We start from the raw sequence: 12,058 nt of genomic DNA on the forward strand, positions 1-12,058 counted from the left end.
CTGCGCAACTGACTCCCCAGAAGTACACCTACTTGGGAGAAATTGTATAGTGAAGTAGAAGTGTAGCCAACTTTGGTAGTTGTTTCCGTTTTCTCCCAGTTCTCTTCCTTAGTGTTATTTTCAAATAATAACCTGAAATTTATCACTCACCTTTTTAGAGATGTTGGATTACATTTCTTTTAAAAAATGAAAATAAATCTAATATATTTTGATCTAAAAATCACTTGATCTGTATTTTTAATTCTTTAGTCCTTTTTTTTTTTAATGTTACAATTATTCTTGTGCTTAGTCGCTCAGTCATGTCTGACTCTCTGTGACTCCATGTACTGTAACTCACTTAGGCTTCTCATGGGGGTTCTCCAGGCAAGAATACTGGAGTGGGTTGCCACGCCCTCCTCCAGGAGATCTTCCCAACCCAGGGATCAAACCCAGCTCTCCTGCATTGCAAGCAGATTCTTTACGTCTGAGCCACCAGGGAAGCCCCATCCAATAATTCTTAGATGTCTACTAAATGTTTATTTTACATTATAGGTAATACAGGAAACCCGATTAAAACAAATTTATACAGCAGAAGAAAAGTATGTGGTGAAAACTTCTTTTTATTCAAACAAAGTCATTTCAAGTAACACATCCCTAAAAGTAGCTCAGTTTCTCACAGTCACCGTGGATCTAGAGCAAAGACGACACTTAGAAGAACAGCTAAAGGTTGGTCACTTTATTTTACGGTGTTGTGTTAGTTTCTGGTATGCAGCAGCCTGAGTCAGTTATAATCTTTTTCATTGTGGTTTGATACAGGATATTGAATATAATTCCCTGTGCTATACAGTAGGACCTTGTTGTTTATCCATTCTGTATATAATAGTTTGCATCTGTTAATTCCCAACCCTAATCCATCTGACCCTACCTCACCCTTTTGCTTGGCAACTACAAATCTGTTCTCTGCATCCAAGTCTGGTTAAGAAATTTGTGTCACATTTTAGAATGTGCATAGAAGTGATATGGTATTTGTTTTTCTGACTTACTTAACCTAGTATATTGTTGTAGATAGCATTACTTCATTCTTTTATGGCTAAGTATTATTTCATTGAATATACCATTCATTGAATACACCAAAGGTACATTGAATGTACCGTTCTTTATCCATTCACCTGTTGATGGACATAGATTGTATCCATGTCTTGGCTGTTGTAAATAGTGCTGCTGTGAACATTGGGGTGCATGTTTCTTTTCAAATTATAGTTTTGTCTGCATATATGCCCAGGAGTGGGATTGCTGGACCGTATGGTAACTATTTTTAGTTTTTTGAGGAACCTCCATACTATTTTCCATGATGGCTGAACCAATTTACATTCTCACCAACAGTGTAGGAGGGTTCCCTTTTCTGTGCACCCTCTCCAGCATTTATTATTTGTTTACTTTTTAAAATGATGGCCACTCTGGGTGGTATGAGGCGGTACTCTGTTGTGGTTTCGATTTGCATTTCTCTAATATTATTAGGAATGTGGAGCATTTTTTCATGTGCCTATTGACCATTTGTTTCTCTTCTTTGGATAAATAACTATTTAAGTCTTCTGCTCATTTAGTGTTTGGATTGTTTGTGTTTATGTTACTGAGCTGTTTAGTATATTTTGGAAATTAAGTCCTTCTCAGTCACATCCTTTGCAAATATTTTTTTCCAGTCCATAGGTTGTCTTTTTGTTTATGGTTTCCTTTACTGTGTAAAACTTGTAAGTTTGATTAAGTCCATTTGTGGTTTTTTTTGCTTTTATTTGTGTTGTCTTGGGAGATTGACTTAAGAAAACATTGGTATGATTTATGTCAGAGAATTATGGTGTTAACGTCTTCTATTGAAGTTAAAGATTGGTTTATTTTGATTTGAGTATTTAAAAAGAATATTAACTCAGTTTATAATACTTTAGTCTGTTTTAAATATACTAACAATGTTGCGTATTCCATAGGAAATTAATAGAAAATTGCAAGCAGTAGACTCAGGATTGATTGCCTTACATGAGACAAACAAGCATCTGGAACACAAAGATAATGAACTTAGACAAAAGAAGAAGGAGCTTCTTGAAAGGAAAACGAAGAAAAGACAACTGGAACAAAAAATTAGTTCCAAACTAGGAAGGTATCTTTCAGCCCTTTCTGGGATATGGGTTGGGAGGGTGATACAGATGCACTGTATGGATATTATTAATTATATATACCTTGTAATGACAACACAGTTCCCACCAGCATGCTGTGTAGAGTTTCTCAAACTTAAACCCTTCTACCCAAAACACAGGACAGAGCAGGGGGAATCTTAAGTGTTGTGAATGTTTCTGTTCCTTGATCAGCTGTTTTCATCCCTGGAACCCATTCTGTTCTTCAAAATTATTGAGGACCTTGAGGAAGTTTTGCTTATATGAATTATATCTATTGATATTAACAAAATTAGAAATTAAATTCATTATATGTTAACAAAAAATATTTATGAGAAACAATTTTCCAAACAAAATACATTTAGTAAGAAGAGGGACATTATTTTTACATTTGTAAATCTCTTTGGATGAAGTTAGTTATTTTTTCATAAGTGCTTCTGCATTCACTTGGTTGCGAGATGTTTTGGTTGAAGTATATGAAGAAAATCTGGCCCCACATATATATGCAAGTGGAAAAGGGAGGACTTGTCAGCATACGTATTCTTTAATGTTACATCAAAACTTGCCAAAGTATGGTTTGTTAACGTTTAACTGCAACATGGAATCTAAAATCATTAGTGAAGGAATATACTCTTACATTACCATAGGTGCATCTTTTACCCATGAATGACTTTGTTACATTATGCTAGCTTACTGTGAGATCCCAGGCAGTTGTTCTCAGAGCTGATTGTAAGTTTTGTTTTGAACTTAGATGTTTTGTAGAAACTTGGAATATATAAGATCAGATAAAAGCTGTTATAGTGTGTTCAGTCTAGGGGAGAGGAAAGTGAGTTCCAATTTCAAAGTTTTTCCATGCCCATTTCGGGACACAATGCAGACCTTTTTTGGTGATTGTTCTTTTGTGCTTCTTTCCTATAGAATAAAGATATAGGTATTAAAGACATAATAAATGACAGCTTGAGTACAGTATAAATTTACCTTGATTTAATAGTGTTTCTAAACACATAAGTTGAATATTTAAAATGCTTTTAAAATTTTTGTGTTTTTTTTTTAAAGCAAATTGCCTGTTAACTTTTAAAAGTCAGTAGGGTATGTACGTTGGTTGCTTAAAAGAGGATATATTTGCTGAGTCTTAACTGCCTAGAATTCTTTTCTACATAAACCCTTCACTTTTACCTTCAGTCATCCACAAGTCAACCTTTTACTGTTGTTGGACTGCTGTATTGAACTCATTGTCTGAAACTAAACTTTCTCCTGGTAATGTTGAATTTTGTAGTGAAATAACCTTTCATATCCATTGTCATCCTGGCTGTCTCTTATCTATGGTTACTCTGGAATACTGCAGTGGTGACATGGTTAGTGGTCTCTCCATGACTCATCTCCTCCATTCAGTGCATACAGAATACTGTCATCAAGTTTATCATCTTTTCATGTTCCTGCCCCCTTCAAGATACCTGTGGTGGCTTCCTACCTTTACTGTATGAAATTTAAATATTGCTTTCCTTTAGATTGTCCTTCACGTTTTTCAAAATTGTCTTGCACTCCACACATTCTAATTTCCTCCCTCTCTGCCCCAACACACTCTTCACTCACCATTCAGTCCACTCTCTACAACATCCACTGAACTTGTTTATTCTTTTTTTTATTGCTTCCATCTTTGATTTTTCCCTGTAGTGGAAAGAACTTGGCCTTTGATGTCAAACACATTTTACAACTTAGTATCTGTAATGTTAGGTAACTTAAGTAAACTTCTCAGCCTTAGTGTCTCCATATTAAAAAGCAGAGTATTAACTTTTAGAATTGTACTGTCTTTTCATCATTATTATTTTACCTATTAGATTGCCACAGTTAAGCTCCTTAAGGGAAGGGACTGTTTTTATAAACAGTGCTTATCACTTATGGACCAGACACTATATACTAAGTGTGTTGCATAGTTTGCCTTTTTTTAATCTTCACCAAAGCCCTGCAGAAGTACTATTATTATTTACAGTTTATAGAGGAGGAAACCAAAGCTTAGAAGAGTAGCTTGTTCAGTTATACTGCTCATTGGTGGCAAAGAGGAATTTTAAACCCAACTTTCTGACTCTAGATCCTATACCATTAGCACTAGCATTACCTAGACTATGCTGGGCACTTGATACATCTCAAAAAATAGTTTTCGATCCTGAGTGGTTGCATAAAATGATTAATCAGGAAGCTATCAGTTAACATATGAATAGCATTGCTACATAGACCACAAAGCAGCAGGAAACGTGAGAATTTGGGCTCAATCCTTGTGTTTTCTCTGATTTCTACATCATTATGCATTTCATACAGTTTAAAGCTGATGGAACAGGATACTTGCAATCTTGAAGAGGAAGAACGAAAAGCAAGTACCAAAATCAAAGAAATAAATATTCAAAAAGCAAAACTTGTTACTGAATTAACAAACCTGATAAAGGTAATAAGACATTTTCATTTTAGTCATTTTTTTGTTGTTGGACGTCAATAGTAAAATCTTAGCAAGAGGTTTTTATAGGTAATTTCAGCTTTCTCTGTTTGACATTTCTCTTTATAGATCAGTAAATTGATTAAAAGTACTCATTAAGCTAAATTGTTTTATTCCAAATGACTCAAAGGAGAACTGTTTAAGATTGGAGAGAAGTATCAATCACATTAGAAAAATGTTAAGAAACTATATTGTTGTAAAATAAAACTCATAGAGGTTTTTATTCCTAGAATTGTACTGCTTTACATATACAAAAAGTAGATTTAATTCTTCAAAATACTACAGTGATCTCTGAGAAGAACAAATTAGAATCAGATTATATGGCAACCTCAGCACAGCTACGTATCACAGAGGTAACATTTTTGCTTTTATTTTTATTTTGGGACTTCAGTTTGAAAACTGTGTGTACATGTGTATATATATATCATGCCTTGCAGTGTGCAGTTTTGGGTATGCTGTTTAATTTAGATTTCATGCACTTTGCTGATTAGGACGTAAAATTTGAAACCCTTTGTGTACATTTTTTTATTATTACCACCCTCCCCCATTTAAATAACAAATAGAGTACCTGATTTAGTCATTTGAAAACCAAAATCTTACCATGTCTGCTTTCTTAGCCGATACAAATTATAGTTAGTACTATTGCCAAGAATCAACTAGTAGCTTTTATTGCAGTTTGTGTCCCCTAAACTACAGATGAGTTCCAGTCAACACTCAGAATGGCCTTAGTGTGTGATCCTGGTGATTTCTGTTCTGATAAGTATTGAAACTGTTAATGATAAATATTGAAATGGGGAAGGACAGGGGGTGATGTACTAAGTTAACATAAATTCCAAAGAAGAACAAGCAACAAAATGAGTTCATAAGAGTGACAGTTTTTGAGTCTTTCAAATCCTTTCCCAAAAATAGAAGAGCAACTGGGATACTATGATGACATAACAGCAAGCCCACGGACAATGTATACAACAGACTCAAAAGATGTAGGTGTACTGCAGTATATTCTCAGACTCATCGTCCAGGATTAGCATGAGGCTAGGTTAAGGGCTTAGTCCTTAATAAAACTGCCCTTCAGATGCCACCTGCACTTCTGACCAACTGGTGACTGATTCAAGGGTTCTCATGGCTCCCCCAAGTTCAATAATTGAGTGGCTTACAGAACTGAAGAAAAGGCTGTTCTCAACAATTACAGTTTTATTATATAAACAATACAAATCCCTCCTAGTCAAGAGGCATATAGGGCGGGGAGGGTCCTGCACACAGTTTCTGTGCCCTTTTCTGGTGAAATAATTTGTTGCTCTCCTAGCACATCAGTGTTTAGAATTTTTACCAGGTTCCATTACCTAGGCATGACTGATTCGATCATTGGCCATATGGTTAAACTCGGTCTCTAGCCCTTCTCTCTGCAGTTTAAAAGACTGGGTGGGGATAATAATAAGACTCGATTTGTCTTTCTGGCATTGACTTCCCCCATCCTGAGTCACTCCTTAGCATAAACTCAGACACTCCTATCACTCAGAAAATTCCTAGGATTTTAGAGTCTTCCTCCCAAGAACCAGGGACAAACATCAGTCAAGTTCTGTGTTTTTACAACACCCAATCAGCAGCAGCATCAAGACTGGTATGGTATTAGAAAGTATGTGGTAAGAAACAAAGGGAAAGCTCAAAGAATCCAAAAATTAAGTCACCAGCAGGTTCTCATCTTTTAAGAAAAGAGGCCCCATTTGGTGTGGAAAGCTGAGCAGACCAATTTCAGAGCAGCTGAAACTGGGAGGTGACTTTTAGATTCCAGAAAGGTCAGGTGGTGCTGGGGTGATTCAGGTCCTGTGAACTAGCAACTCACGTGAAACTGCCTTGCAGAACAAAGTTGCTTACTGAGGAGAACTAGAACTACTGGGCAGGCTAAGGAGACAGCAAGCATGTGTTATGTGGGCCGAAGGCTGACACAGTAGCTAAAGGCACAACACTCTTAAACACAGAAGAAGGGAGACAGTGTAAGTAAAACAATATGTTTGCTGACTGTCCTGTAGGTACTATTAGGAAATAAAAGGATACTACCTCAGATTAGATGCTTTGGGAGAGGGAAATGAGAGAGAATTTCAATATTGTTTATAGTAGAACTGAACTGAGTATGTCAAAGATACTCAGGCCACAAGGATATAAGATACTTGTGCATAAATACTCTTTCAAATAAAAATGGAAGGATGTTTAGCATACTTCTACATACATAATCAGAATAAAGACTTCTACACCTGCTGCCTTCCCTAACCTGGCAGGGGAGTCTCCTATCCATATTGTTAGTAGCAGCAGAAACAGTAATATTTTTGAGTTGAACTGATTACTCTGGAGAGTAGAAAGGTTCTTAATTATACTGTCCAGGGAAATAATCTCATTAGCTACTTGTCACACTAGGTTTTCTTACCTGGACATATACACAAACTCCCTCTCTGAAAGGTTTTTCCATACTAATCTTCTTGACTTTATTTTCTATTTCCTCAGCAATATTTTATATCATTGTTTCTCTTTTTTATATGTTAATCTGAAAGTTAGTTAGTAAATGCTTTTTATTTATAATTGTCTTACCAACCCTTTTGTAGGGTTCTCTTCTTTCTTGCACTGTGTTTTGGTAAGTGCTTGTTACTGACTGATCATAGTCACAACTATGCATTTTAAATAGTCAAGAATGATGAGTGAAAGATACAGAGAAGAGTAAGTCTATAGTAGTTCATTTTGTCTTTCATTTGTTCTTTTTTTCTTCTCACGTTTTCTGTCACTTACCACACTTGCTCTTATCTATTCTTCTTGCTGGTCTTCATTTGAAACAAAGGGAGATCATTTCCTTCCTTCTTTTCTTCCCCTCACCCCACTTTGGGGTTTGTCTTTTACCCTGATCGTGGAAAACAAATTCATACACAAAAAAGATTGACACAGAATTTCAGTAGGGGTTGTGTTCATGAAGGAACTTAGGGATAACTAAACACCATTGAGTTTAATAACTTCCTCAAATTATTGGAGGGCAAATAGCAGAAAAGGGATCCAAACCCATTAAACATTTCGAGAGATATGTTATTACCATCTGGAATACTTTTACAAGTTAATAAGCTGACTGCACATAAATACAGATATGGAGGTAGACAGATGGATGAACACGTTACTTAGTTTTTTACTTTGGGCAGGTTTCCTGACCACTCCAAGCGTTTTGTCTTCAGCCTCAGATATTACAATACCTACCTCACTTGCAAGGCTATTGTGATAGTAAGTTTAATAATACATCAAGATGCTTAGTGCGCTCCCTAGCATGAAACATATAATATGAATCTTGATGTAAATCCATATAAGAATTGGAAGTTGTTAAATTTATTTTTTATCCTACGATCAAATTTAGAAGTTGTGCTTTCATCTAATTTTCTTTACCTACCTGCTTGCTACTCTCCCACAAAAACTGAACTTCAGGAAAGACTTTTTTTTTCTATTTAGAGCAGGGCAAAGACTAATAGAGTTTTGCCAAGAAAATGCACTGGTCATAACAAACACCCTCTTCCAACAACACAAGAGAAGACTCTATACATGGACATCACCAGATGGTCAACACCGAAATCCGACTGATTATATTCTTTGCAGCCAAAGATGGAGAAGCTCTATACAGTCAGCAAAAACAAGACCAGGAGCTGACTGTGGCTCAGATCATGAACTCCTTATTGCCAAATTCAGACTGAAATTGCAGAAAGTAGGGAAAACCACTAGACCATTCAGGTATGACCTAAATCAAATCCCTTATGATTATACAGTGGAAGTGAGAAATAGATTTAAGGGCCTAGATGTGATAGACAGAGTGCCTGATGAGCTATGGAATGAGGTTTGTGACACTGTACAGGAGACAGGGATCAAGACCATTCCCATAGAAAAGAAATGCAGAAAAGCAAAATGGCTGTCTGGGGAGGCCTTACAAATAGCTGTGAAAAGAAGAGAAGTGAAAAGCAAAGGAGAAAAGGAAAGATATAAGTATTTGAATGCAGAGTTCCAAAGAATAGCAAGAAGAGATAAGAAAGCCTTCTTCAGCGATCAATGCAAAGACATAGAGGAAAACAACAGAATGGGAAAGACTAGGGATCTCTTCAAGAAAATCAGAGATACCAAAGGAACATTTCATGCAAAGATGAGCTCGATAAAGGACAGAAATGGTATGGACCTAACAGAAGCAGAAGATACTAAGAAGAGATGGTAAGAATACACAGAAGAACTGTACAAAAAAGAGCTTCACGACCCAGATAATCACAATGGTGTGATCACTGACCTGGAGCCAGACATCCTGGAATGTGAAGTCCAGTGGGCCTTAGGAAGCATCACTACGAACAAAGCTAGTGGAGGTGATGGAATTCCAGTTGAGCTATTCCAAATCCTGAAAGATGATGCTGTGGAAGTGCTGCACTCAATATGCCAGCAAATTTGGAAAACTCAGCAGTGGCCACAGGACTGGAAAAGGTCAGTTTTCATTCCAATCCCTAAGAAAGGCAATGCCAAAGAATGCTCAGACTACCGCACAGTTGCACTCATCTCACACGCTAGTAAAGTAATGCTCAAAATTCTCCAAGCCAGGCTTCAGCAATATGTGAACCGTGAACTTCCTGATATTCAAGCTGGTTTTAGAAAAGGCAGAGGAACCAGAGATCAAATTGCCAACATCCGCTGGATCATGGAAAAAGCAAGAGAGTTCCAGAGAAACATCTATTTCTGCTTTATTGACTATGCCAAAGCCTTTGACTGTGTGGATCACAATAAACTGTGGAAAATTCTGAAAGAGATGGGAATACCAGACCACCTGATCTGCCTCTTGATAAATTTGTATGCAGGTCAGGAAGCAACAGTTAGAACTGGACATGGAACAACAGACTGGTTCCAAATAGGAAAAGGAGTACGTCAAGGCTGTATATTGTCACCCTGCTTATTTAACTTATATGCAGAGTACATCATGAGAAACGCTGGACTGGAAGAAGCACAAGCTGAAATCAAGATTGCCGGGAGAAATATCAATAACCTCAGATATGCAGATGACACCACCCTTATGGCAGAAAGTGAAGAGGAACCAAAAAGACTCTTGATGAGAGTGAAAGAGGAGAGTGAAAAAGTTGGCTTAAAGCTCAACATTCAGAAAATGAAGATCATGGCATCCGGTCCTACCACTTTATGGGAAATAGATGGGGAAACAGTGAAAACAGTGTCAGACTTTATTTTTCTGGGCTCCAAAATCACTACAGATGGTGACTGCAGCCATGAAATTAAAAGATGCTTACTCCTTGGAAGGAAAGTTATGACCAACCTAGATAGCATATTCAAAAGCAGAGACATTACTTTGCCAACAAAGGTCCATCTAGTCAAGGCTATGGTTTTTCCTGTGGTCATGTATGGATGTGAGAGTTGGACTGTGAAGAAGGCTGAGCGCCAAAGAATTGATGCTTTTGAACTGTGGTGTTGGAGAAGACTCTTGAGAGTCCCTTGGACTGCAAGGAGATCCAACCAGTCCATTCTGAAGGAGATCAGCCCTGGGATTTCTTTGGAAGGAATGATGCTAAAGCTGAAACTCCAGTACTTTGGCCACCTCATGTGAAGAGTTGACTCATTGGAAAAGACTCTGATGCTGGGAGGGATTGGGGGCAGGAGGAGAAGGGGACGACAGAGGATGAGATGGCTGGATGGCATCACTGACTCGATGGACGTGAGTCTGAGTGAACTCTGGGAGTTGGTGATGGACAGGGAGGCCTGGCGTGCTGCGATTCATGGGGTCGCAAAGAGTCGGACATGACTGAGCGACTGATCTGATCTGATCTATGTATTTTGCTGGGGTGGTGGGGGGGAACCTTTACCAAGTAAACAGTATTATTGCCACTACCATTGTTTACTATTTAATTGATTGAAATAGAATTTGCCAACTTGTATATTAAACTTTGTGAAGACCACTGATGGCTGAACTCCAAATTTGACAAGGAAGCAAGGGAGGAAGGACCAGACCCACACTGCATGATGGATGTGAATAAGATTACATAGGTTTAGTTCCTTTTTTATTTAATCTCCAAAAATACAAAGGATAATGTTTCGGTACTGTGTCTATGAAAATGACTGTGCATCTTATTCACCTTTCTATGCTCAATACCTGATAAAATACTGATATTTAATAGGTTCTCAGTAATTATTTGGTGAAGGAATGAATGGGTCCATGAATAAATGATAACTACATGAAAGGCACTTGGAAAACAAACATCATTTAAAGGTTCTGCTGAGTTTTCTGATATGAAGCCTATTATTGTATATATTGTTTTATTAGAGTGTAATTATACATAGGTTAAACTGTCATAAAAGGGCAATTAAGTTTAAATTTCAAAGCTTTTAGGGATTCAGGAATGCCATATTATTAATGTCCTAATATATTTTGAAGTTTAAGTTCAAACTTGACCTTAGCAATAAAATCAGTCATAATTTGAGATATGGTTTTTGGATGATTTGCTTATTACTATTATCAAAATTCAGTAATATATGTGATATAGTGTGGTGATATTTATTAATAAAAGAGCTCTCTGATTTAACAGTAACATACAAATTTTCCAAATTTTTCTCTTAAAATAGCAACATTTCATTGAGTTGGATGAAAATAGACAGAGATTATTGCAAAAATGCAAGGAACTTATGAAGAGAGCCAGGCAAGTATGTAACCTGGGTGCAGAGCAGACTGTTCCTCAAGAATATCAGACAGTAAGTATAAAAATATATAATGCTATGAGTTAACATATTTAACACAGTATTTTTAAGCTTAAAATGTGTTAGGCATTGTACAGGAGCATGTAAAACATGATCTGCCATAAAAAATGAGATCCCCCTGCCACCATTTTTAAACTGAGTATGCATGTAATTTTGCTCAATGAATTTTTTCTTCATGATACTCAAATGGACACCATTTAGTCTTATTGCTTAGTACCAAAGTTATTCAGATACGGGTATCATTTTGCAAAATTATTTCTACCAAAACATTCATCCAGTAAAAAGCTTTTTTCTCCAAGCACCTTTTTAGGAGAGGTTTGGGAGACAGGATATAGTTTTTCCTGGAAATGTAGTACTAGTAATTGATATATAAGAAACAGTGCATAGAGGTGATAGTTCAAAGAACAAAGACAAAATGAAAATTTTTCCTGGAAATCAGGATGTTTGTTTAGGGTTCTTTGGGAGTGGATTCTTTATGACTAACATCTGTTGGTAAAGAAAAGAGCTTTTCCTTCTTCTCATTTGTGTACTTTATATTCTGACGTATCATTCAGTTAGTAAATGAGAAAATACTGCCCTTTCCTGCCAGTTCTACATTGAGTAGGTAGCCCCTTGACCTGAAGCTTTATCTGACAGGTAGGGGTAATGCCTTGATTATCTTCTATCACACATTGAACAAAAC

At 36.8% G+C, this 12,058-nt stretch overlaps 2 protein-coding genes across 9 annotated transcripts in view; one reads left to right on the top strand and one right to left on the bottom strand.

Moving 5' to 3' along the window:
* Positions 1-12,058, top strand: part of SMC5 (structural maintenance of chromosomes 5) — a 117,975-nt gene that overhangs the window by 98,351 nt on the left and 7,566 nt on the right. For all 7 annotated transcript variants that reach the window (XM_024996166.2, XM_024996167.2, XM_002689640.7 and 4 more), the window contains 5 exons: positions 532-705; positions 1,959-2,128; positions 4,458-4,581; positions 4,860-4,982; positions 11,245-11,370. In XM_024996166.2, coding sequence (XP_024851934.1) covers positions 532-705; positions 1,959-2,128; positions 4,458-4,581; positions 4,860-4,982; positions 11,245-11,370 — 717 coding nt within the window. The remainder of the gene's footprint in view (positions 1-531; positions 706-1,958; positions 2,129-4,457; positions 4,582-4,859; positions 4,983-11,244; positions 11,371-12,058) is intronic.
* Positions 2,667-12,058, bottom strand: part of KLF9 (KLF transcription factor 9) — a 99,042-nt gene continuing 89,650 nt past the window's right edge. Inside the window, exons 5-6 of one of the 2 annotated variants that reach the window (XM_059889180.1) lie at positions 7,405-7,513; positions 2,667-3,053 (exon numbers count right to left, since the gene is read on the bottom strand). The gene's annotated coding sequence lies outside the window, so the exon portion shown is untranslated. The remainder of the gene's footprint in view (positions 3,054-7,404; positions 7,514-12,058) is intronic. The other variant, XM_059889181.1, reaches the window with a different exon arrangement.

The sequence above is a fragment of the Bos taurus genome, chromosome 8 (assembly GCF_002263795.3).
Source record: "Bos taurus isolate L1 Dominette 01449 registration number 42190680 breed Hereford chromosome 8, ARS-UCD2.0, whole genome shotgun sequence".
Lineage (NCBI taxonomy): Eukaryota > Metazoa > Chordata > Mammalia > Artiodactyla > Bovidae > Bos > Bos taurus.